General features: G+C 36.8%; 1 protein-coding gene across 1 annotated transcript in view; it reads right to left on the bottom strand.

The window, feature by feature from the left end:
* The window catches only part of TINAG (tubulointerstitial nephritis antigen), a 108,892-nt gene extending 98,439 nt beyond the window's left edge, over positions 1-10,453 (bottom strand). Inside the window, exon 1 of the mRNA XM_062186294.1 lies at positions 10,105-10,453. Within this exon, the coding sequence (XP_062042278.1) occupies positions 10,105-10,453 (349 nt within the window). The remainder of the gene's footprint in view (positions 1-10,104) is intronic.
* Positions 10,454-27,946: the final 17,493 nt, after the last annotated feature.

Genomic DNA, 27,946 nt, shown 5'->3' with positions numbered 1-27,946 from the left:
GCGTGGCCCAGCCCCATCTGTTATGGGCATTTGGAGAGTGAACCACCATATGGAAGATTCTCATTCTCTCTCTCTCTCTCTTTCACCCTTTCTCTCTCTCTCTCTCTTTCTCTCTCTCTCCCCACCTTTGAAATACAATGAAAATAAATAAATAAAATTGTATTTAAATAGAAGAGGAAAATAGGAAGAATGGCCTGGAAAGAAGCTGCGAATAGAGCCTGGTGTCATGAAAAGCAGAAGAAATTGTTTTATGCATGCAAAATTGTCATCTGACATGTACAACAATAATGAGAGGTCAAGAACAAGTGAACATACATTAGAATGTTATGCTTGGTAAAAATGGAAGTTCTCAATAACACTGCCAAGAGAGATTGCAGCAAAGTTTCTGAGACCTAACATCCTGTTGAAATAGACTGATAGAAGCTTGGAAGCAAAGAAAAGAAGTTTCTTTTTCAAAGTTTCAACATTAAAGGAAACAAGAAGTGGGATGATCTGATTAAAGATGGAGTCAAGGGGTATCTTGGCTTTCCATGCCTACAATACTCTCATGGGCTCTTCAGCCAGATCCGAATGCCTTAAGGGCTGATTCTGAGGCCAGAGTGTTGTTTAGGGCATCTGCCATTCTATGAGTCTGCTGTGTATCCCACTTCCCATGTTGGATCTTTCTCTCCCTTTTTGATTCTATCAGTTAGTATTAGTAGACACTTGTCTTGTTTGTGTGATCCCTTTGACTCTTAGACCTATCAGAGCCATCAATTGTGAACTGAAATTGATCACTTGGACTAGTGAGATGAGATGGCATTGGTACATGCCACCTTGATGAGATTGTATTGGAATTCCCTGGCACATTTCTAACTCCACCATTTGGGGCAAGTCTGATTGAGCATGTCCCAACTTGTACATCTCCTCCCTCTCTTTTTCCACTCTTAAATTTAACAGGGATCACTTTTCAGTTAAAATTCAAACACCTAAGAATAATTGTGTTAATTACAGAGTTCAACCACTAGTACTAGGACAACAACAACAAATACTAAAAAGGATAAAGTATTACATTGTACATCTAGAGTCAGGACAAGAGCTGATCAGGTCACTGTTTCTTATAGTGTCCATTTCACTTCAACAGGTTTCCCCTTTGGTGCTCAGTTGTCGCCGATCAGGGAAAACAAATGATATTTGTCTCTTTGGGACTGGCTTAATTCACTCAGCATGATGTTTTCCAGATTGCTCCATCTTGTTGCAAATGACTGGGTTTCATTGTTTCTTACTGCTGTATAGTATTCTATGGAGTACATGCCCCATAATTTCTGTATCCAGTCTACTGTTGATGGGCATTTGGGTTGGTTCCAGGTCTTAGCTATTGTGAAAGATAAATGAAAAGCTAAATGAAAGATCTCTGTGAGTGAGATCCCAATGGAAAGAATGGGGCCATCAAAGAAGGAGGTACCTTTCTCTGAAGGGAGGAGAGAACTTCCACTTTGACTATGACCCTATCAGAATAAGATCAAAGTCAGCGAACTCTAAAGGCTTCCATAGCCCTGGCAACACATGACTAGAGCCTAGGGAGATTACTGACGCCATGAACAGGAGTGTCAAATTGTTAAGTCAGCAACAGAAGTCACTGTGTATTTACATCCCATGTGAGATCTGTCCTTAATGTGTTGTCTAATGTGCAGTGATGCTATAACTAGTACTGAAACAGTATTTTTACACTTTGTGTTTCTGTGTGGGTACAAACTGATGAGATCTTTACTAATTATATACTGAATCGATCTTCTATATATAAAGATAATTGGAAATGAAAAAAAAACCTGGTGTTAAATTGGAAATGTCACAGAAAATTAATTTTTTTAAAAAATATTATGTAGGATCTCTGTCTTTAATGTGCTGTACACTCTTATTTAATGCTACAACTAGTACTCCAACAGTATTTTTTTTCACTTTGTGTTGCTATATGGGGGCAAACTGTTGAAATCGTTACCTAATATATACTAAACTGATCTTCTGTATATAAAGAGAATTGAAAATGAATCATGATGTGATTGGAAGGGGAGAGGGAGTGGGAAAGGGGAGGGTTGTGGGTGGGAGGGAAGTTTTGGGAGGGGGAAGCCATTGTAACCCATAAGCTGTACTTTGTTAATTTATATTCATTAAATAAAAGTTTAATAAAAAATAAAAATAAAAATAAAGTGATGCTGATCAGAAGAGAAAATTCTAGCTAGACAGTTTTATTTTCTTGGTAAAATATGTTTGAACACCCCAGACTAAGTTAGCAAAATTTATTTCATATATGGCATCTTGATCAACAACAACAAAAAAACTAATCATTGTTGACATAAAGGGAATTTTGTAACTTTAACAGCCTTTAAAGAAAATGAAGCAAATAAAATATTTGGAGGGAAAAATAGTTGCTGTTATTGATTTAAGAAAAATGATGATATTATGTCTGTAATTTATTTGAAAATACTTTCATCACTGTGTGTTTTCAACATCTATGCTGATCTACATTTCACTGTAGGAAAAAGCTTTTACTGAATCTAATCAGGAGTCCACACCCCAGGGGTGGTCAATAGTATTGCTTCTTACATTCCAGACTTCAGGGAAGCTGCTACAAGTGTTTCCATTATCCATATTTTCAGCACTACAGTTAGTGTAATGAATGTCAGAAATGAGTTTTTAGTGGAAAAATTAGTGGCTTGGAAATCAGCATAATGGATACATACAGTATTCATTGGAAATTAGCAGGATTTGGTTTATATAGATTAGCTAAATATTTCAATATCATGCCCCCACCCTTTTACCCTACTGCTGATATATATATATATATATACAGATACACTCTGTAAGGATAACATCATCCTACCTTTGTAATATTATAATATTTGTCTCCAGTAAATTTTCCATGCAATGTCAACATAGAAAATGCCTAAAAGCACAGGGACCTGAGACTTTATGATGCAAACAGAGGTTGTATGAATTGGTTTGTGTCTCCTTGCCAATAAATATTTTTATAACCATCACTATATGTGACAGTTCTTGGACTAAGATTTATCTTCAGTATAAAATTGTTAAGAAGGCTGTGAAAGAGTAAATGATCGTGATATATTTTGAACAGTGCAAATATATAAGTTTTGTATAATCAAATTACCTTAGTTCTAATCACAAAAGTTAGTGTCCTAGAATCTTCCCTTGAGATCTACTGTATCAAATTATTATGTCTAGAAAAATCTACTCTGGATCCATTACAAACTTGTTCAATAGTTTTCTGTATCTAACATTTGAAATTTTCCAGTTATTGGAAGTTATCATCAGACCTAGGGAAAAATCACAGAAGGAAGGTATTTATTGATATGTTATACATCCAGTTTATATGAAGATACATATTTATATTTAAATTCTAAAGATGATGTACACAGTGTTAAGTTATTGATTTAAAGGATACTTAGAACTGGCAGAATAAAAATAAGTAGACTATATCATGCAACTTAATCATTGAAAAGTAGAAGGAAGTTGATTTATACATGTAAAAAAGTAGTAAAAACATACCATTCTCTTTTTATTTTAGCTAATTTTGTACTCTTTCTCAATATTGCATAGTATTCTTTTCATTTCAACCATCTACTTTAAAATGTTTGATAAAACGAAAGAAAAAATTACCCTTACGCAAGCAATTATAGTCTAATGTGAACTTTTTGCTGCTAAATAAGATTATTAATTGCTTTCTCACATAATGAATGGAGTAAAAATTATACCTGGAAACAGTTCTTCCTAAAACATGACCCTAAATTAAAGTCTTTGCAAAATTATAACTCTCAAGTAAGAATGGATATTGAACAAGCAGCAACTTTTCTGAACAGAATGTATGTCTGAAATAGGAAATGTTCAAATAAATTTTAGCACAGAAAAAGAACTTCATCTCATATTATAATACTGACACTCAAGATAATATCAAACAAAAATAATAACTTTAGTCAGAATATAGATAGCTGGATAGCCATTGTTTTTTAAATGAATCTACATTCTTATTATTTGGCTGAGTCTTCTGGGTTTTCCAAATATCGTTCCTTACGTTTTTTCTTTATAAAATAAACTCATTTTAGCTAGGCACATTGTCAAACAGCTGAGCAAAAGAAAACAAACTTTGGTGCTCATCATCTCTTGTTGGTTGGCACGGCCAGATGATCATGTTCTGGCCAAAGACATAGGAATAGAGGTGTTCTTCTGCAGTCTAGATAGTCTCCATAAAATGTAGGAACCAAAAGACATATCTGGTATATGATATTTATTAAATTAATATTAACCATTTAATACACTCAACTCTCTAGTTGAGTTTGTAGGGTTGTCTACACTGAATGTGCATGTTCCATTTCATTATATATTATCTATAGTGAATTATAAGTTACTTCCATACCTAAGTCTCCTTAGCACAACGATCAAACTTTTCCCAAGGCCTAGGAATGTAAAATGCTGTTTTCCTATCATCCTCAATGTTTAATAAAATGGTGGTAACAAGTAAGTTAACAAGTTTTAAACATTATCACTTCTTATAAAAGTGCCAACTTCCAAAAGAATGTAAGAAGTAGCTGTTGAAATTATGAGTAAACATTAATAGTTGAATGCTTTACAAGTACTTTTGTAAAACTACTGTATTATGAGAAGCCACGCTTCTGAAAATGTTTTTTAACATCACACAGAAATAAGATTATTATTGAATTTAATAATTATAGAATTTCAAAAAATAAAAGTATTTGAGATATCAATTCAATCAAGTTCAACAAATAGCATGTACTTCAGAAGGTTAGTGGGAAAAGAATTTAAAAGGTAATTTTATTTTGTTGTAAACATTTACAAATTCATGCATAGCTTTTTCATCTGTATTTCCATTAAATTTTTGAAAATCCTGCTTGTTTATTAACAGTCTTTAAATAGAACACTATGCTTGCTCTCCAGAAGTTTTCAATATAATTTATATAGTTATTATCCTATTAAACAATGTGGAGCCAGCGCCATGGCTTAACAGGCTAATCCTCCGCCTAGCGGCGCCAGCACACCGGATTCTAGTCCCGGTTGGGGCGCAGGAATCTATCCCGGTTGCCCCTCTTCCAGGCCAGCTCTCTGCTATGGCCTGGGAGTGCAGTGGAGGATGGCCCAAGTCCTTGGGCCCTGCAACCACATGGGAGACCAGGAGAAGCACCTAGCTCCTGGCTTCGGATCAGCATGATGAGCCGGCCGCAGCGGCCATTGGAGGGTGAACCAACGGCAAAAAGGAAGACCTTTCTCGCTGTCTCTCTCTCTCTCACTATCCACTCTGCCTGTCAAAAAAAAAAAAAAAAAAAAAAACACAATGTGGAATGACACAACAAGAGAGTTAATACCCTAAAGAATCTTGGAGCAGTCATTGGCTCCATTGTAAGTACTCAATACATCTCAGCTAGTAGAAGAAGGAATTACTCCAGTATCTCAATGAAAATGATGCTGTTAGGTTATGCAACTAGATATACATTTGGACACATGGATAAATCCTGAAAACATGAAGTTGTCCAAAAAAAAAAAAAAAGGAAGAAACAGAATGAGCTCTCTAGCATAATATAGCTTGTATAACATATTAATAATTTGAGCAGCATAAACAGGTCTATATGCTTTAACTGGGTGCATAAAAATGAAAAGGGGACAAGTTAGTTAAGGAAGAAGATGGGAATGGATCACAGACATCACAGGAAAGAAAGGAAGGGAAAAGAAGGTAGAGAAAAGGAGAGGGGAGGAGACAAAGAAATTCATCTAGAAACAAGACAGGAAACTTTGTAGTCCAATGACAGTGTACCCTAAACAGAGTTTAATTAACTCAATCCTCTCTGCACAGAGATAGTAAGGGGAAAATACCCAAAATAATTAATTCTTGAAACCTACTTTCTATGTGGGTAAGACAAATGATATTTTCAGATTGACCAGATAACAATATGAGGCCACTAACACATAAGCCTCTTCTGCTGACATTCAAGACTTTCCCTGATTTAATCCTTCTTTATTTTTTTTTCTTTTTCTTACTACCTAATTATTGATTCTGCACCACATGTAGTTTCTTATAAACTTACCCCGTGCATGTTGCATTTTCATCTGGGAATAGTCATACCTCTGTTCACTCCTTGTGTACTCTAACACTCATTTTTCTGGTATGAATAAGTTCTAATGTCCTTGGGTCCACTATACTGGGTACATTTCTCCCCTGGCTATTACCTCATTTTACAAATATTACCTCCTATGGGTCCTTCTCCTTTATAAGTTCCTCTAAAGCAGGATCATGTCTTAGGAAGTTTGTGCTTTTACTTCATCAAGGTTTACACTGTTGAAAAACAACTCCAAGCTTTTCTGACCCTCTAGTTCCACACAAATTGTGGTCTATAGACAAGTGCAGGCTTGAGAAGTGTTCACTACTGGTCTATGAAAAAATAAATATGAAAAGTGACAATAGGCATATAGAAATTTTCATAGCAATTTGGTATTCCCATCTGAGCACATGATATTCATTTTATAAGTATTCACCCGTGAGAGCTTGGTAAGAGAAAAAGCTAGTTATTTACCACAAAAACTTGAGGCACACATTCCAGACTACTGCAATTTTTGACTGCTTTATTTCCCTACTTTCATTTGTTCCTGCTGCTGAGCTTGGCTTTCAGCATGGTCTTCAAAAAATGCAAATCTAAACCCCCTACTCAATACCAGCTGCATAATTTTTCAGGGCAAATGGAAAATTAAAATGTGGGGACCTTTGTTCAAAAATCACGAAGAATTTCAAAATACCAACAGCAGAGCATTAAGCAAAGCATCGATTTTTCTGAGGGGCATCCACTGTGAACATACCTGTTACGCATGCAAAGAGCCAACCCTGCTCCTACTTAACCTCTTACAATAAGTTACACCCAAATAAATTATTGAATCTCCAACATGGTGTGTAAGGTCCAATATAATATAATCCCTAATTTTTGCAAATCTCATCACATGCCATCCCAAACTCACGCTGTTCATTTCTCTCTAGATATGACCTGTTTCCAGTTCCTGGATCCTACCAGCTTCCTCCTTTGCAGGCCTGCAGTCCTCTTCTGTTAACTCTTCCCCAGTTCATCTCCCTTTTCCTCATTCCTCAAGTCTTCCCTCATCTACCTGTCAGCCAAGCTAATGGTATCTAATATGTTACACATTCATGTTATATTCCCACCACATCCTAAATATTTCCTTCAGAGAACTCATCACAAATTGCAATGTACAATTTGGGACATGCTTAATCGGACTTGCCCCAAATGGTGGAGTTAGAAACATGCCAGGGGATTCCAATACAATCCCATCAAGGTGTCATGTACCAATGCCATCTCACTAGTCCAAGTGATCAATTCCAGTTCACAATTGATCACACTGATAGGTCTAAGAGTCAAAGGGATCACACAAACAAGACTAGTGTCTACTAATACTAACTGATAGAATCAAAAAGGGAGAGAATGATCCAACATGGGAAGTGGGATACACAGCAGACTCATAGAATGGCAGATGTCCTAACTAGCACTCTGGCCTCAGAATCAGCCCTTAAGGCATTAAGATCTGGCTGAGAGTATTTTTGGCATGGAAAGCCAAGACACTCTGGCAAAAACAAAACAAAACAAAACAAAACCTAAATGAAAGATATCTTCGAGTGAGGTCCCAGTAGAAAGAATGGGGCCATCAAAGAAGGAGGTTCCTTTCTCTGAAGGGAGGAGAGAACTTCCACTTTGACTATGACCCTGTCAGAATAAGATCAAAGTCGGCAAACTCTAAAGGCTTCCATAGCCTTGGCAACTCATGACTAGAGCCTAGGGAGATTACTGATGCCATAAACAAGAGTGTCAAATTGTTAAGTCAACAACAGGAGTCACTGTGCACTTACTCCTCATGTGGGATCTGTCCTTAATGTGTTGTCCAATGTGAAGTAATGCTATAACTAGTACTGAAACAGTATTTTACAGTTTGTGTTTCTGCGTGGGTGCAAACTGATGAAACCTTTACTTAATATATACTAAATCGATCTTCTGTATATAAAGATAATCGAAAATGAATCTTGATGTGAATAGAATTGGAGAGGGAGCGGGAGATGGAGGGATGCTAGTGGGAGGGAAGTTATGGGGGGGGGGGTAAAGCCATTACAATCCATAAACTGTACTTTAGAAATTTATATTTACTAAATTAAAAAAAAGAAAAAAAAGTCAATGCTTAGTAAGTTATGATATGTTTTGGTAATATTCATTGAAACATAATTATGATTTAATAGGCAATACGGAAAATAAAAACTGATAGAAAAAAAAATTGCAATGTACAGACAACTTCTTAAATATTTTACAGCACTTTCCAAAGTCAACTGTGACTTCCATGAGAATAAAACCTTGTCATTTGCCCCCCATGGTTTCCCTTGGCACTGAAGATAATGCCTGTCATGGCAGAGATTACTCAATGATAATTATTGATGAATGACTCGATCTGCCATGTCTAGTCAGTTATCCGTCACTTTACAGGATGTGATAAAAGTTTGCTGAGCTTTTTATTGGTGAAATGAAAACAGAGGCAATAAATACCAACTAGGTGGCAAATTTTAAATAATAAATATGTGATTTAATCTTATAGTGAAAAGTTAATTGAAAATTAACTTTTTTAAAAAACAAGAATGGGAATAGGAGATAGAGGAGGAAGAGGGTGGGCAGGTGGGCAGGAAGGAGGGTAGGGTGGTAAGAGTCACTATGTTCCTAAATTTCTATATATAAAAAGGGTGAAGTTTGTATACCTTAAATAAAAGGTTTCTAGGTTAAAATAAAGAACGTTTCCTCAATTTTACAAACAATATGACATTTTGAGGAGTAACGGCAAAGCCATCACTCTGGATTTTTAAATGTGATCTGAAACCAGTAATGTTTGTTCTTAATTTGGGTGTTGGTTGTGTGATTAGAGAACAAAAATATCCTCATTTCTCTGTACACATATGTGTACTTCTTGGTATATATTTCAATACAATGTTTTAAAAAAATAAAAAGCAAATAATATTAATAAATAAAATGTGGGCTTTGAAACAAAGATTCTAAGTCCCTAATGTACCTAGGCTGTTTTCTACCTATAATTTCTAGTCACCATCACCAACTCACAGTTGTATGACAGAGCTTCAATTAACCCTGAATGTATGCTGAGGTGATTTAATGAAATGGGATAAAGACAGAGGCACACTGAAGTGTATCCATAGGGTTTTATTCTGTTGTTCCAAAACTTGGTTTATCAATTGCTAAAAATCAATAGCAATTTTATAATTAGATCAATATAATAAATGCTATCATTCTGCTTATGAGCCATTTGCATCTATGAACTCAACCTAAGATTTTTATAACTATTCTGTGTGAATTAATCCTTTCTTAAAAATAATTTTTAAAGTCCCAGACTAACAAAACAATGCATATGAAAGAATCTATTTTGTAATACTTAGTCAATGAAGGAGACTGATTTTGTGTTTTTTTTTCCTGGTTTGAATGACATTGCTGCCCCACAGGTCCTGATGTTAGGGGATCATTTAGCCTCATGACACAAGTAAAATATTACATGAATTTGCAGACTTTCAAGACTTTATTTCAAGAGGTTACACTCCAGAAATGGAAGGGAGGAAGGGAGGAAGGGAGGAAGGGAGGAAGGGAAGAAGGGAGGGAGGGAGGGGGAGGGGAAGAAAGGAAGATTTTAAGGATTTTACATAATCCTTATAGAAGTTGAGTGTTCAAAACTGGACTCTGACAAGCATTCCTGTCATTAGATAAGAGCTTTCCTAACATGCAAGCAGATACCTTCACATTTGAAGCAAAACACTTTAATAATCCAAGCACATTTATCTTAGCAATCACAATAATAATCTTCATTTCATTGAAAGCAGGAGGAGAAAGGAGAAGGAGGAAGAAGAGGAAGATGGGAAGGAGCAGGAGGAAGAGGGAAGAAGGAAGGAGGGAGAGAAGGAGGATGGGAGGAAGGGAAGGAGAGAAGAAGAAAGGGAAGGAGAGAGAGTTTGTCTGGCTTGTATTTATGAAGTAGGACCATGTTCCAACACATCCCCAAACCTACCTTCTGGATACCAAGACTGTGTGTCAGGAAGCCATTCTTTCTCTTCATGGCAAAAGGACTTGTAATCAGGACAGCAATCAGAATTTTCCCTTTCACAGAATTTATCACAGTAACATAATGCGTTTGCCTCATAGAATTGAGTGACACAGTTATCATTTCTGCCTTCACAACAACCAAAGCTTCTACAGTATTGCCCTTGGAAAATGGACCTTTTGAATCGAGTACCTTCTAAAATGCTATGATTCCTAGAGGAATAAGATGCTAGGTCCACTTGTCTTTGAAACTGCTTCTCTGTCCAGATTTCTTTGGCAAGATAAAAGAAGATGAAGAACTTATATCCGGTCCACATCCTCTGGAGGTCAGGTACAGCTAGCTCCCACTTTCTGTTATAATTGATATCCTGGGCCTTGGGAAATTCTTCTTGGAGCCTGAATTCTAGTAACAAGACACTTCAGTGTGAACCCTGAACTAATTCTCTACTTGAACTGAGTAAACTTCTCTAGTTAAATATTAATCAATAATTTCAATGTTTGCCCAAGATAATGTTAAGTGTTAGAACAATGTCATTCCTCTAGAGTTAAAAATCTATGCTTTTTATATAATATTTAAGATATAAAGTATCACCAAAAATAATTTACATCAAATCTTATGCATTCATAGGTGATATGTTTACTATTATTATTCTTCTAAGAATATAGATTCTTAAATCCAAGGCCTCTCTTGAAATACGCATAGCCCAAATTATGGTTGCAGTAATCACTGGAAAGGTATAGAAAATTCACAAGAAAATTGAGCAATTATTCATTTAACCTACTTGCACTGCAACTAAAATGCAGGCTCTCAGGAGGTTGCCTGCTAAAATCTGTCATGTCAGTAACAGTTGCTCTAAATCACACCCAGTCACACACTGCCATATCACCTATCTGTATCCCATTTTGATTCCAAAGCTTCCATGGAGACCAATTTGGCTAGAAATATCATGAGGATGACCTTAGTCTCTCCATCTGTGCCTTTTCTCAGCATCAGTGTGGGAACATGTAGTATCTGTAAGGTAGTTACTAATCAGGAAAAGTCAGTACCCCATGTCTAACAGCTCAGTGTGTGTGTGTGTGTGTGTGTGAGTGTGGCAGAGCGGCAGAGGGGGATATTGTAAAGGAAACTCAAAGGTCAACATGTCTTTAGTGTTTCTGTAGAGCTATGCACTCACAGTGGGTTTTGATGTTCTGTATTTATTCATTAACTCCAATAACTGCATTTGGATCGAGGATAAGTAACCAGCAGATGATGATTCAGCAAGAGTGAGTGGGTGGACTGGAGGAAAAGCCCTGTCTTGGCAATCAGAAAACCTGGACTCTGGTCCCCCAGGCTACTGTTTAATTGGTTCTATGACCTTGGATGCCCATTTACTTTTCAGGTCTTAATTATTTTTCTATAAAATGAAATTCTTCCTTTCCAAGGCTATTTCCCAATTCCAATCTTTCAAACTTGTCCTCTGACCCTGTTCCATTTTTCATTCAACAGATTTTGTTCTCCTTCTACTGTTTTCTTTTGGCATCTTCCTCTCAGGCTTTAAACTAATATAAGTCTCTTCCAATTCTTCAATTTGACATCATCTCAGTGCTACTATCTGCTATGGGTTGGATATAGGTTAGCATGTTCTGTGAGGGCTTATGTATTGAAATTTATTCACTGTTGTGAATTATTAAAGGTGGAACTTAACCTGAGTATAGTATTTAGAAGCAGGGCTTTTAGGAGATGATTAGGATAATATAAACTCATCAGGATGGAGAGTCCACCATTGAATACTGATGACTTTAAGAGAGGAAGAGAGATCAGAACATACATACTCACACAGCCCCTGTCTCTTATCATGTGACATCCCAAACTGCTTCAGGGACTCTGCAAGCAAGAAACCACCCCCATATTCAGGCCCTTGAACCTCTAAAACTAAATAAACTTTTTTTCTTTGTTAAGCTAACAAGATTAATACAGATATTTCATTATAGTAATGCAAAATGAATTAACACATTATCAATAATCTCCTTTTCTCATCAGTCTACCAACTATTGTCCTCACTTCCTTGCCACCTACTGAGTCACTAAAAACTATTTAAAAGAACTGTCTATATCATCATCTACTTTCTTTAGTGACCTTGTGACAACCAATTTCATGGACCTGTATCCACCTCTATCATACATGAATCTTCTCTATCATTCTAAGAGGATAGATTTCAAATACACTCATTGAGACACAGAGAAAGAAGAAAGAGTAGAAAGAAGAAAATGATTAGTATGTAAGGTGATGACACATTCATTACCTTGATTATGTTGAATAAATCACAACTTATTATATACCAAAGCATTAAGGTATACATTTTAAATACATGCAATTTTTTTGTCAATTACATGTCAATAAAACTGGGAAAGAAAGGTGAGTAGATGCAAAAGAGTTCGACTGCTGGAATTCAAACCCTAGCTCTCTTACTGATAGGTAGCCTGTCTTTAAGAAAGTAGCTTACTCTAGGCTTACAATTTCCTCATCTGCAAAATATGGATTATATTATTTATCAACACATTAGGTGGATGTGAAATTTAATTGATAGCATAAATTACTCAGCACAAGTGCTAAATAAATGTTACTTACCATTAAAAAGTCTACCTTCTAACTGAAGTTCTTTTATTCTTTTCCTTCTCTGTGTTTCTTACCTTTGGATCTCTTCCAATTCTTAATATGTTTCCTAATTTATCTCCTTAATATTGGACTCACTTCTCTCACTTGTCAATGATTATTTGAAGCAAGCTTTCACCAACATTCTCTATCCCTACCTCCTTGTCCCATATCTCATCTCTGAAACTTCCTGCACAGAATCAGTTGAAATGCCATGGGCTACATGATTTGCTATCTCTCTGACCCTGGTTCATACTGCCTTACCACTTGTTTGTGTTGTTTCAGTCATTGTTTTTCTTACCAGGCATATTCCTGTTTTAGGACCTTAGCATTGGTTCTTCCCAATGCCTGGAATATACTCTAACAGATATCCACATAATTCCTTTTCTTAGCTCTTTCAAGCATCTTTCCAATGGTGCTTCCTCAAAGAGGCCTTTCCACAATCCCTATCTGAAATGAAAACTCCAAGGCCAGCATAGATGTAGCAATCATGCCACAGCTTGGGACTCCCACATTCAATATTGCAGTGCATAGATTTGAGTCCTGCTTCGACTCCAATTCTAGCTTTCTGCTAACTAATGTGAACCCTGACAGGCAGTAAGGGGTTGTTAAATAATTGGGTCCCATCATCCATTTGGGAGGACTAGATTGCGTTCCTGGATATTTACTTTAGCCGCAGCCATTGTAACCATTTGGAGAGTGAACCAATGGATGGGAACTCAATCTCTCTCTCTCTCTCTCTCTCTCTCTCTCTCTAATAAATTGAGCAAATAATTTTTTTATTTAAAATGACAATCCTTCTTCCACAAGCCCTTCCTATCTCTGTTCCCTATCCCTGATCCCTGTACTTATCACTAGCATACTATAATTTTACTCATAGGCCTTATTTATATATTGCATTTCCCCCTCAGAATGTAAGTTCTATCGGATCATAGAATTTTAACTTCTCTGTTCATTGTTTTTCTCTGGGACCTAGAATAGTACATGACATGTAGTAGGCTTAAGAAATATTTACCCAATAAGTGAATGAACCCTGCAATTTGTATTCTCTTACCTTGTATCTAAACTACTGTGTACTGTAGATGTTCTACTAGCCCATAGAATTGGTGCTACCAGAAATTTTGAGATTTTTGTCTTGCCCATGCTTTTTTTTTTTTTTTTTTTTTTTTGGACAGGCAGAGTGGACAGTGAGACAGAGAGACAGAGAGAAAGATCTTCCTTTGCCGTTGGTTCACCCTCCAATGGCCCCTGCGGCCAGCGCACTGCACTGATCCAAAGCCAGGAGCCAGGTGCCTCTCCTGGTCTCCCATGGGGTGCAGGGCCCAAGCACTTGGGCCATCCTCCACTGCACTCCTGGGCCATAGCAGAGAGCTGGACTGGAAGAGGAGGAACTGGGACAGAATCCGGCACCCCGACCGGAACTAGAACCCGGTGTGCCAGCACCGCAAGGCGGAGGATTAGCCTATTGAGCCACAGCGGCGGCTGTCTTGCCCATGCTTTTACATCTACTCCTATTTCTTTAATCTGTTTCCCATTTCCCTAGCAACTGTTAAAAATCTACTTGTTTTTCCAACTCACTCCCTCACCTGCAGATGACTTTCTCTCAGAGGTTACCAAGGAAACCAAGAGCAAATGTTGATCCCACATCTTTCTGTCATCCAGCCCATAAACCAACAGAAATTTGCAACAATTTCCTCCCTTTCTTCCAGACCCAGAATATAAGCTTTCACCCCATACCCAGATAATACTTTCAGCTATGACTGTTACTCTGTCACCATTTATGTTATTTCTTCGCCTACTTTACCATTCCCATACATCTTCAATGCTATCTCTTACCCAATTTCTTCAGTCTATGTAGGATTGTGCCAGACACCTCTGTCATCCTGCACATATTTTCAGCATCTTTACCATTGTTTGACAAGCTGGCAGCAACACCAACTACATTAATATCAAATTCTTTGGCTGAGCTCAAAGGTGACAAATTTATTTACAGATTCTAAAGGTATTGTGCCAGCCACAGGAGAATACACAACGTGATACTGCTGTACAGGCCCAGGAGCAGGATCCCAGCGAACATCGAGGCTGTTGGGTTTGGGGTTATACACCTGCACATTTCTTGCCAGTCCTCTCACCACTGAGGAAATAAAAGGAAACACCTGTTTCTTGAGTCTGCCTAATGTGTATCAGGCTTTTATCACTTTTTTACAACCTAGACCCTATAATAGGATGAAATGTTATGCCATTTAAACTTCTAATTATCTATATACAAAAGCAAATTAAAACTCTCCAAATGTGAATTTAGGCAAAGTTAGGCAACTATGACCTCTGTGTATATGGAAGTAATGATGTTTTCAATAAAAACAAGCTAGTGAAAGTAGAACTGGACTGGCCCTAAAGAGCATAGGATAAGGGGAAAGAAACAGGAAAGGGGCTTTGGTTTTCCAGCAAAAGTACTGGAGGGAGAAGAGGACAGCCATTTCACAGAATCTATCTTGTAAGTAAAATCTCACAACAGCAATGGAACCACTCTAATTCACTCATTCATTCTTTCATTGTTTCCTTCTTTATTCAACAATAGCTACTAACAAATTCTGTGCTTAGAGAAATACGATACACTCAATTCTCAATAGCGACTTAGAGAAATCTACCAATTAAATCCATGTACTAATCCCGAATTCTAGTTAGCCCATACTGTCATCTTTCCATCAGACCACTACATTTTTTATCAAAAGAAACCACCCATGCTATCTTCCTTTTTAACTATCAGGAAGTATATTTTTAAAGCCAAAGAAACAATTATCAGCATGCACAAAAGCCATCAGGAAGTACTTCAAAGAATAGTAAAACCACTATAAACTGATTTCTCAAGATATTAATGGCAAATTAAAGCCTACAGACTTTTAATGTCCAAAAGTGCTTCCTCTACAAACCAGAGAAAAGTATGCGATCCAAGTAATGCAATGAACAGTTTAACAATTTACACCATGCAAGCCAATTGCAAAACAGTGCTTCATGCAATTTTATAAAGCACAAAGCAAGCTGAATGAATTTTGGTAAGAGAAACTGAAGAGCTGAAGTAACATTCTAATAATTATATACACACTTTAAAATCCTAAAATTATTTTAAAAGAATGTCACTGGGGCCAGCACTGTGGCACAGTAGAGGGTTAAGCTGCAAGTTACAGTGCCTGTATCCCATATGGGCACAAGTGCTCCACTTCCAATCCAGCTTCCTCCTAATGCTCCTGGGAAAACAGAAGAAGATGGCCCCTGCACCCACATGGGAGACCTGGATGGAGCTTCTGGCTCCCAGCTTCAGTCTGGTCCAGCCCTGGCCGTTGCAGCCATCTGGGAAGTGAACTGCAGATAGAAGACTTCTCTCTCCACCTCTGCCTCTCTCCCTCTCTGTAACTGCACCTTTCAAATAAATAAATAAATCTTAAAGAAAATAATTTTCATAATATTTTTTTATTTCATACACTAAAATGTTAAGGGTTGGTAGTGTTTGGGAGGTGTACTATGGGTAATTGTAATATTTTGAATCCCATCATTATGAATTTGCCTCACTTTCGTTAATGGCCCTCTACAGACTTCATAATGAAAAATAGCACTTAAATGAAATATTAACTTTTCTGCCTTTTTACTTACATGTCCTTGCAGTATCCGATGTGCATCCTCCATCACCTTCATTATAAACAGGAACTACTGTAATGGTGTATGGGGTATCTGGCTGCAGATTCCTGAGAATGGCATAACTGGTATTCCCAGGGATTGGTACCTAAAGCTTTGAATGAGGCACAAAGTAATTGATTTGAAAACCTTGTAAGAAAGATAATACTTTAAACAATGTAAAACCAACTCAAGATGAACTCAAGAATCATGTTCCATAATATCGAGATGTAATGATTTACCCTTCTATGAACTATCACAAGAAGTTGTGAAGACTTCTATATACTCCCACTTACTCCTGGAATGACCACTTCTTCCACTGGCCCTAAGTTTGCAATGTTCCTACTACACAGGCTTTAAGATACCAACTATTCACCCTTAATCAGGTCCTAGTAAATAAATATGAACTTCAACACTAAAGCAAACTGGTTAACTCTTTCAGTTCCCCTTTTAAATCACTCAACAGCTAACATATTTCACTCCAGGAAATAATTACCAATTCCTCTGGGCCACCTACTGTTGAGTTTGTACTGACGAGGATTTCCCTCTGCATGGTCCCAGTGAACATTCAAGGTACTGATAGAAGGGTCATGCACTCTTAGGTTCCTCACGGTATTCAGAGGTTCTGAAATGCACAGAAATCATAGCACAGGATGATCCTAACAAGCAAGCATACACAAAATACAAGTTCCATGATAACTCACAGGCATCTAACTGCTGTGTGTAAACCACAGCAGACACCCCACAAATATCTGTTGAAGTAGTGAATAAATGCAAAATGTTAATCTGGTGCATAAGTCTCATCTACCCACAGAGACGGAAAATTCCAAAAATTGATATTTAACATTAGTACTATTTTTAATGAATCAAAGTCACCTGCAGTGATTTGAGATAAGGTTATAAAAGCAGCAGTTATAAAAGATGCTACAAGGACTTTGGTTTTAGTTACTAGTCTTGCCTCTTCTCGTCATCTGGCTCCCTTCGCCATCAGGATACAGGGAGGACACGGTGATTGTGTAAGGAGTGTTGGGCTTCAGTTTTTGCAGGACCACACTGTTCTGCTGTCCTCCTATTGTGGTCTTGAGTAAAACAGACCTTGGTGAACATTAACTGTCAATCTCACCATCAACCACCATCTCAACAAACTGCTCGAAAAAGCTTTCTACAGAGGTGCTGTTTGAGACCCTGGGAAGCTTCTGGAATCATGTACCACAGCAAAAGCTTAAGATACATCTTATGGAAGAATTTTACGTGAAAAATATGCATCTCAAATCACAAAAAGCATCCCAAACTTTAAACTGGTGAACTCAAAAAGATATCTCAACTTGCTAGCCACAAGCACTGCAAAATTTTATCCAAAACACATTTCACAGAACTGTTCCAAGAGAAGGGATTAACCACAAGCGAGCTACAAAAAGACTTTAAGATACCAAAGAACTGCATAATTTTAGAAGTTCCCTGCACCATTCAGCATTAGTCTCTCTTTTTTGCAGGTGTTTTTTATTTACTTTAGAAATGCATTAAAATGATTCAGCAAAAGATCTGAAGATCTTCATGTTTCCCCTAAAACACTGTCACTCTTACAGAATTAGCTGTGTAAACGACGTGACCAGATTGTCTGCGAAGCCACACTCAGGCAACAGTTCCTAGTTGTCTCCACCATAACAGCCTGGTGCCATGAAGCTTCTCAATTTCCTCCAATTATGGAGTTTGAAGTATTTTATTCATTGCTTAAGGCCGTCTAGCTATCTTGTTGAAAGAAAATTTGTACGATTTAACAGTCTACCGAATTCAGATGTTTATGCCATGCTAATTAAAATCACATGAAAATGGCATGTTGCCCACAAGTCAATGCACATGTACATGGCTGTATGCACCAGTACAGACCAGATGTTTCCAGCTTAGCACCCATCCACTGAAGCAGTCTGAGTTCCAGAGAAGACCTCAGCAAGTCACTGAAGGCATCCTCAACATGAGCAAACTGGCTTGCAGTAACTAATCTTAATAAATTTAAAATCTGAGGTTATGAAATAGATGTATCAACTTCAATACAAGCCATCTTCATAAAAATTTGGTACACAACAAGTCTTAGAGCATCTACTTAGGAAAACCAGTCTTTCCCATCCAACTCCACAAAAATAATTCTAGCTTTAGTGATGCATTACTTTGATTATTTCAGGGACAGCATTAAAATCCAAATATCCCTCACAATAACAAACCTTACAGGATGAGCAGCTCCTACTTCCCAGGAGATAAGTTTATGAGACTCTTTCTAATGATAAAAAACAGCTGAAGGACAGTAAACAAGACTCAAGAGAAACAGTTGGAGTACAAGTGTCACCAAGAAAGGAAATGCTAAAGACAAGCTTCACCTGCTTTTTAGTTTTACCCAAATCTGGTCTGGCAAGAAAAAAAGAAGTTCTGTTTCTAAAATTAAAATATCAGTCCATATCATTTGTTTTATTTTTATATAAAAGCCGTTGGTTACAGCTTCTAATTATTATTAACTATCTATTTAACTAAAACAATTTTTCAGCCCAAATGCATCATACTACTTAAGACTGGTGCTATGGAAACCTCAAAAAACAAACTCAGAAGTGACACTAAAGACAGGAATGTTTTTAATGCATCTAAGTCCTCTTACAAGGTTGTATCAAAGACCTTGAACCACAAACCCAAAGCCATTGCCCACCTGAACCTCAAATAACATCTCTGAACTAGCAAGACACATCATAGGTGTCAAGATCCACATATGGATAGGGCTGGTGCTGTGGCTTAGTGGATAAAGACACTGCCTGCAGTGCTGGCATCCCATATGGGTGCCGGTTCTAGTCCTGGCTGCTCCACTTCCCATCCAACTCTACTACGGCCTAGTTTGTTTACTAGAGTTGGCTCCTTCCATTTTCGCCCTCAACCCTAGCAAAATCTGTCAGAAGTAATGACTTATTAACATCCTCCTCCAACACAAAGTACCCTTCATTTATCTCTAATTTTAATTGACAAATAAAATTACTTATACCTGCAGTGTACCACAGGATGTTTTGAAACATGTATATCAAGCTATCTAACATGTGCATTACCAAACACTTATTGTTTGAAGTAACTGCACTTAAAATCTACTTCCACAGCCTTGGCAGCTCATGACAAGAGCCTTGGGTAATTACCAATGTTATAAATAAGAGCATCAATTGTTAAATCAACAGCGGGAGTCATTGTGCACTTATTCCTCATGTAGAATCTCTGTCCTTAATGTGTTGTAATATGCAAATTAATGGTAAAACTACTACTCAAACAATACTTTATACTTTGTGTATCTGTGTGGGTGCAAACTGTTGAAATCATTACTTAGTATATACTAAGTTGATCTTCTATATATAAAGATAATTGAAAATGAATTTTGATGAAGAATGGGATGGGAGAGGGAGTAGGAGATGAGCTGGTTTGCGGGTGGGAGGGAGGTTATGGGGGGAAAAAACTGCTAGAATCCAAAAGTTGTACTTCCAAAATTTATATTTATTAAATAAAAGTTTTCTTTAAAAAGCTTCTCTCTCAGCAATTATCAATTATACAACATCTTGTTATAGACTACATTTACCATTGTGTACAATAGATCTCATTATTCATCTTGCCTCACTAAAATTTTGCATGGTTTGAGCAACAACTCCCCAATCCCCCAACCTCAATCTGAGGTAACTACCATTCTGTTTTTTTTTTAATTAGACTTGTTTAGATTCTACATATAAATAAGATCACACAGCACATGTTTGTCTTAGCCTGGCTTATATCATTTAACAAAATTGTCTCCAGTTTAATCTGTGTTGCTGCTAATGATGAGATTTCCCGCATTTCCAAAGTTGAGGGGTATTCCATTGTGCATATGTATACTTTTTTTCTGTTTTTTTATTTTAGTTTGGTAGTAATTTTATTTTGAAAAATATTATTAAAATAGCTATCATGTGTATGGGCTACAACATGGGATTTTAACACATGTATACAATATGTACTAATTAAATCAGGGTAATCAATATTTCCAGCTTATTTGACAATATGTTATAATTGGAAAGTTGGGGCTTCTATATTCTATTTGTTCATACAATACTACTAGGTTATTGTGAACTATAGTGTATTCACTATGATGTGTAACACTAGGAATTTATCCTTTTATCTAATTCCAGTTTGGCACTCATTATCCAAACTCTATCTTCTCCACCTCTCTAAGATTCTAGTAATCAACATTTTGTGTTCTGGTTGAGGTTTTCTAAAGTGCCTACATAGGAGCAAGAATGTGTGTTGTTTGTCTTTCTATGTTGTCTTATTTCACTTAATCCTCATTCTATCCATTTTTCTGCAAATGACAAGATTTCATTCTTTTTATGGATGAAGAATATTCCATTGTGTGTATTTTCGATATTCAGTCATTTGATAATGGATGGATTGGTTGATTACAGGTCTTGGTTATTGCAAATAGCTGCAGCAAACATAGTACGGTAGGTATCTCTTTGATACAATGTGTTCATGTCTTCTGTCTATATAATTCCTGAATTTAGGTCATTTTTTTTTCCACATGTCTTGGCTTTCCATGCCTAAAATACTCTCATGGGCTTTTTATCTAGATCCGAATGCCTTAAGGGCTGATTCAGGCCAGAGTGCTGTTTATGACTCTGCCATTCTATGAGTCTGCTGAGTATCCCACTTCCCATGTTGGATTGTTCTCTCCTTTTTGATTCTATCAGTTAGTATTAGCAGACACTAGTATTGTTTATGTGATCCCTTTGACTCTTAGACCTATCAGTGTGATCAATTATGAATTGAAACTGATCACTTTGACTAGTGAGATGGCATTGGTACATGATACCTTGATGGGGTTGAATTGGAATCCCCAGGAACATTTCTAACTCTACCGTTTGGGGCAAGTCAGATTGAGCATGTCCCAAACTGTACATCTCCTCCCTCTCTTATTCCCACTCTTATATTTAACAGGGATCACTTTTCAGTTAACTTTAAACACCTAAGAATAATTGTGTGTTAATTACAGAGTCCAACCAATGATATTAAGTAGAACAAAAAAATACTAAAAGGGATAAAGTATTAAGTTGTCCCTTGACAGTCAGGAAAAGGGCTGATCAAGTCATTGTTCCTCATAGTGTCCATTTCACTTCAACAGGTTTCCTTTTTGGTGCTCGGTTAATTGTCACGGATTAGAGAGAACATATGATATTTGCCCCTTTGGGACTGGCTTATTTCACTCAGCATGATGTTTTCCAGATTCCTCCATTTTGTTGCAAATGACTGGATTTCATTTTTTTTTTTTACTGCTGCATAGAATTCTATAGAGTATACATCCCGTAATTTCTTTATCCATTCTATTGTTGATGGGCATTTAGGTTGATTCCAGGTCTTAGCTATTGTGAAATGAGCTGCAATAAACATTGAGGTGCAGACAACTCTTTAATTTGCCAATTTAATTTCCTTTGGGAAAATTCCAAGGAGTGGGATAGCTGGGTTGTATGGTAATGTTATATTCAGGTTTCTGAGGAATCTCCAAACTGACTTCCATAGTGGCTTTACCAGTTTGCATTCCCACCAACAGTGGGTTAGTGTCCCTTTTCCCCCACATCCTTGCCAGCATCTGTTGTTGGTAGATTTCTGTATGTGAGCCATTCTAATCGGGGTGAGGTGGAACCTCATTGTGGTTTTGATTTGTATTTCCCTGATGGCCAGTGATCCTGAACATAACTTCATGTTTCTGTTGGCCATTTAGACTTCCTCTTTTGAAAAATGTCTATTGAGGTCCTTGGCCCATCTCTTAAGTTGGTTGTTTGTTTTGTTGTTGTGGAGTTTCTTGATCTCTTTGTAGATTTTGGTTATTAATCCTTATTGGTTGCATAGAGTTCAAATATTTTTTTCCATTCTGTCGGTTGCCTCTTCAGTTTCCTAACTGTTTCTTTTGCGGTACAGAAACGTCTCAATCTGATGTAATCCCAATTGTTAATTTTGGCTTTGACTTTCTGTGCCTCCGGGGTCTTTTCCAAGAAGTCTACCTGTGCCTATATCTTTCAGGTTTTCTCCAATGTTCTCTAATAATTTGATGGTGTTGGTTCGTAGATTTAGATTTTAATCCATGTTGAGTGGATTTTTGTGTAAGGTATAAGCTAAGTATCTTGCTTCATGCTTCTACACGTGGAAATCTAGTTTCCCCAGCACCATTTATTGAATAGACAGTCCTTGATCCAGGAATTGGTTTTTGATCCTTGATCAAATATAAGTTGGCTGTAGATGTTTGGATTGTTCTCTGGTGTTTCTATTCTCTTCCATTGGTCTATCCATCTGTTTCTGTACCAGTACCATGCTGTTTTTATTACAACTGCCCTGTAGTATGTCCTTAAATCTGGTATTGAGATTCCTCCAGCTTTGGTTTTGTTGTACAAGATTGCTTTAGCTATTCGAGGTCTCCTATGTTCCATACGAATTTCAGCATCATTTTTTCAAGATCTGAGAAGAATATCTGGCATTTTGATTAGTATCACATTCTAAGTCCTATATTCTCTCTTCTACCTCACTGATTCTGTTTTGAAGGCTCTCAAATGTGTTTTTCCCTCTTTCCTGAGACTCTAGTATCTCCACTTTTATTAAATTATCTTTTTCTGGACTATTGGTGAGCTCCCTTCCTATTCTGCCATCTTGGAGCTCTTGCTAAAGTACCCCAGGATTCATCTCATTAGGTGCTTTTCTGCATCTATTGAGCTGATCATATGATTTTTGTTCTTCATTCTATTGATCCAATTTATTACATTCATTCATTTGCGAATATTGAACTATCTTTGCAGTTCTGGGATAAACCCCATTTGATTGTGATGTATGATTTTCTTTATACAATGTAGGATAAAGATTGCTATTTTCAACAAAAGTTGAGAGTGTTTGCATCTATGCTCTTCATGGATACGGGTCTATATTTTTTGTTGTCTTTGGTTTCTGTCAGAATAATGTTAGCCTCATAAAAATTTTTGCAGTTTCATATTTTTCAATATTTTGGAATAGTTTGAGAAGTATTGAAGCTAGCTCCTCTTTAAATGTATTGTAGAATTTAGGCATAGGTGCTGACATTGTGACATAACAGGTTAAGAGGCCTTATGCAATGTCAGCATTTCATATGGGTGCCATTTGAGTCCTGGCATCTCCACTTCTGATCCAGTTACCTGCCAATGAGCCTGGGAAAGCAGCAGAGCCCAAGTGCTACACTCACATAAACCTCCCGGCTTTGACTTCGTCCAGCCCTGGTCTTTGCAGCTATCTGGGGAGTGAACCAGCCTAAGGAAGATCTAAAAACAAACAAACAAACAAAATTCAGTTGTAAAAGTATGAAGTACTCAGATTTTATTTGATGGGAGACTTTTAATTACTGCTTCAGTTTAATTATTTGTTGCTAATCTATTTAGATTTTTCTATAGCTTCATGATTTAACCTTGATAGGTTTTATGTATCCGTGAATTTATTCATTTATTTGAGTTATTTTTGTTTTTTAGAATATAGTTGCTCAAAGTAGTTTCTTATGATCCTCTGTATTTCTGTGCTATTAGTTGTAATGTTTCCTTTGTCATCTCTAATTTTATTTAGTTCTGTTCTTGTCCTTTCTTCTTTGTTAGTCTTGCTAAATGTTTGTCTATTTTGCTTATCTTTTAGGGAAATAAAGTCATTCGTTTTGCTGATCTTTTGTATTGTTTTTCCATTTCAATTTCATTTAATTCTTCTCTGATTCTTACTTTTCTTGCCTTCTGCTAATTTTGGGTTTGGATTATTTTTGCTTTTCTATTTCTTAAGTTGCTCCATTAAATTGTTTACTTGAAATCTTTTTATTTGTAATGTACGTACTTATTCCTATAAATGTTCCTCTTAATATTGCTTTGGCTGTATCCCACAAATTTTGGTAGATTGTGTTTTTGTTTTCATTTGATTTTTTTAAAAAATCATTTCTTTTTAAATTTATTCAATGACCCATTGATCATTCAAGATCATATTGTTTAATTTTGATGAATTTGTAAATTTTCTATTGTTCCTTCTCATTTTTCTCTAGTTTTATTTTTTTCCATTGTGGTATGAGAAAATTTTGGTATGATTTCTAAATTTCAATGGAATCAGCACTATGGTATAACAGGTTAAGTTGTTGCCTGCAGTGCCAGCAACCCATATGGGGCACCAGTTCAAGTCCCAGCTGATCCACTTCCAGTTCCCTGTATACACGCCTGGGAAGGCAGCATAACATGACCCAAGTATTTGAGAACTTGCACCCATTTGCAAGACCTAGAAGAAGGTCCTACTGCTGGCTTTGGCCTGGCCTAGCCCCAGCCATTGCAGCTATTTGGGGAGTGAACCAGCTAATGGAAGAATCTCTCTTTCTCTCTCTCTCTCTCTCTCTCTCTCTCTCTCTCTCTCTCTCTCTCTCCCTCTCTAACTCTGCCTCTGCCTTTCAAGTAAGTAAGTAAATCTTAAAAAGTTTTCTGAAACTTGATTTGTAGCCTAATATCCTGGAAAATATTGCAAATGCTAATGAGGAGAATGTGTATTCTGTGCCTCACTATGATTGTATTGGAGTCCATATCTCTCTTTGGGTATAATAATATTTGCTCTACACATTTGTCTGGCCCTATCTTGAGTACATGTTTATTTATGATTTATATTTCTTCTTGATGAATTCATCCTCTTTTTTTTTTTTTTTTTGACAGGCAGAGTGGACAGTGAGAGAGAGAGACAGAGAGACAGAGAGAAAGGTCTTCTTTTTGCTGTTGGTTCACCCTCCAATGGCTGCCACAGCCGGTGCACCACGCTGATCCAAAGACAGGAGCCAGGTGCTTCTCCTGGTCTCCCATGGGGTGCAGGGCCCAAGCACTTGGGCCATCCTCCACTGCACTCCCGGGCCATAGCAGAGAGCTGGACTGGAAGAAGGGCAACCGGGACAGAATCCGGTGCCCTGACCAGGACTAGAACCCGGTGTGCCGGTGACGCTAGGCGGAGGATTAGCCTATTGAGCCGTGGCACCAGCCAGAATTCATCCTCTTATTAACATATAATATCCTTTTTTATCTCTATACATTCTGATATAAAGTCAATTTTATCTGATACATGTATTACTACTCCCTCTCATTTTTGATTTCCATTTGATTGGTATGTCTTTCCCAACACTTCACTCTCAGTCTACATACACTTACCTATAAAGTTAACTTCTTGCAGGTGACATACATTTGGATCTTGGGGTTTTTTAAATCAATTTTAACTAAACTATATCTTTTGATTGGGAGATTTCATCCCTTTACAATCATGAGCAATACTGATATATAAGAACTAACTTCTGCTATTTTGTTGGTTTCTTAGTGATTGTCTTATCTATGCTCACAATAACCCATTTATTGGGCAATCAGTTAATTATTTTAAGCTACTTTCTTATTTCTGCTCCACTGGGTCAATAGAAATTCTAGAATAAAGTTCATGATAAGACATTAAGAAACTTTCTGTCTATAAGATGTACTTTTCTTTATGTTGAGCTTCTGAGGAATACAGGAGGGTGTTACATGTTATAATTATAATATATGTTCCACATATATATTATATATCTCTATCTTCTATACAGCATACATGTGTTCATCTCTGTATATAATCTCAGACAATCCTGCAACAGTCAGTAATGAAAAAGATTATAGCAATTATCCCTACATTAGTGATTATTGATGAACAACTGAGGTTCAAATAATCACGTAAGGTTATAGAGCCAATGGCAGAGCCCTTGACACTAAGTTTGGTAAACATTTCCCTACCTCCACCCTCTCTCTCTATCTAAATGTTCACCTGCTTCTCTTGTCTAAAGGTTGACCTTAGTCCATAATATGAATAATCTTTCCAAATCCTTTGCCAACCCAGTGATTACCAAGGTGGAAAAAGTCGGGAAAGGGAATGGGAAGCAGGTGTGAAGATTTAGGGAAGGATCATGGAGTTTTTCAATGATGAGTTGTGCATTATGAAAACACTGAAGTGGAACTCCATTATTCTGCAGAAGTTTATCGAATAATGCAGATCTCATTTCTAATTATACATTGTAGAGCTAATTGAGAAAAATTAAAAATTTAACAGATCCATGAAATGGAAAAGAGGATCTTTTGATGACTCACCAACTGACAATCATTCAGAATGTTGGGCCCAGGTCCAGGCTTTTAGCAGTTTTCTCAAAGCCTTCTAACTTCTCATTATAATTAAACAGGTACTTCGTGTTCTTCTTCTTTTTTTAAAAAAATTGTAATAGAAATTTCAACATCTTTTCAACTCTTTTATTTTCTGACATAGAATAACATGTTATGGTGGATCTTGATATGCAGATAATGACAGCCTGGAGAAGATACTTGGTCTAGATCACCAAGCACCAAGGGAAGTGTCGAAGGGAGCAAGAAAATGTATCCATTTGGGTCTGGAAATAAAGAGAGAAAGGGCCCTGACAAAAATCTAATTTTATCCTACTTAATCTCTTCTCTGGTTCAAGGGTCTCCCAAAGAAGTTGTGTTGCCAATTCATTACCTAGATGTGGATTGGAGAGAAGCAAGAAGGGTAGAAAAAGACTATAACAGACAAAATGTTAACAGGAAAATAAAGTAATTAAGGAGGGGAGTTATGTATATGGGTAAGAACAATGTTGTCTTTGCACATTGAAATTCCAATTTCATACATTTAAACAGTTAACAATAGGGAATGCAAATATGTTACTTTAGAGCTAATAAAACATGTTAATTACTGCTTTATTTCACAAGAGCACTTGAAATTAAGAAGTATTTTTTCTCATTAGCTCACTTCTATTAGTATTATATTTTGAGAAAAGTCAGTTCTATTCACTCACTTTTACTACAAAAAATGTTGAAATAGAAATTATTCCAGGCAGTGTGCTATATTCTAGGGATACTTAGATTAATCAAACCTGATCCTAACTTTAAAATTCAACCCAGTGAAACCAGGGAAGCAAACTTGCAAAGAAATCATTAGAAAGAACCTTGATAAGCGTTACTTCAGACATATGCAGAGAGTTTAGGGCAGAAAGAAGTGACTGGTAAATCTGTCCTGGTGGAATTAGGGGGGAAGATAACAGAAAGGAAATGTTATTTCAGTTGAGTCTTAAAGAATAGGTATGCATATATCACAGACAGAAATTCTAAACTAAGAAAGTGTAGTACATAGCATATTTGAAAAGCTATTAGGAAGCAGATCATTTTGGACCTTGACTGACAAGGGACATATGAAGAATTACAGACTTTACTCTAAAAATGAAGAGAAATATGAGTTAATTGCTTTTGCTCTACCAATAATTCTTATTATAACAATTCCACAATATGGTCAAAATAGCTTGTTTTGGTATATAATTAGGTTAGCAGGGTAAAGGATAGCTTTTATGAGGGTGATATTTATGGCTGGAAGATGAGTCAGTAATCTATCGTAGTAGTCTAGATGATGAAAACTTGCCTTTGAGAAAGGGTTC

Source organism: Lepus europaeus, chromosome 3 (genome assembly GCF_033115175.1).
Source record: "Lepus europaeus isolate LE1 chromosome 3, mLepTim1.pri, whole genome shotgun sequence".
Taxonomy (NCBI): Eukaryota; Metazoa; Chordata; class Mammalia; order Lagomorpha; family Leporidae; genus Lepus; species Lepus europaeus.
This window is presented reverse-complemented; position numbering and strand designations above follow the sequence as displayed.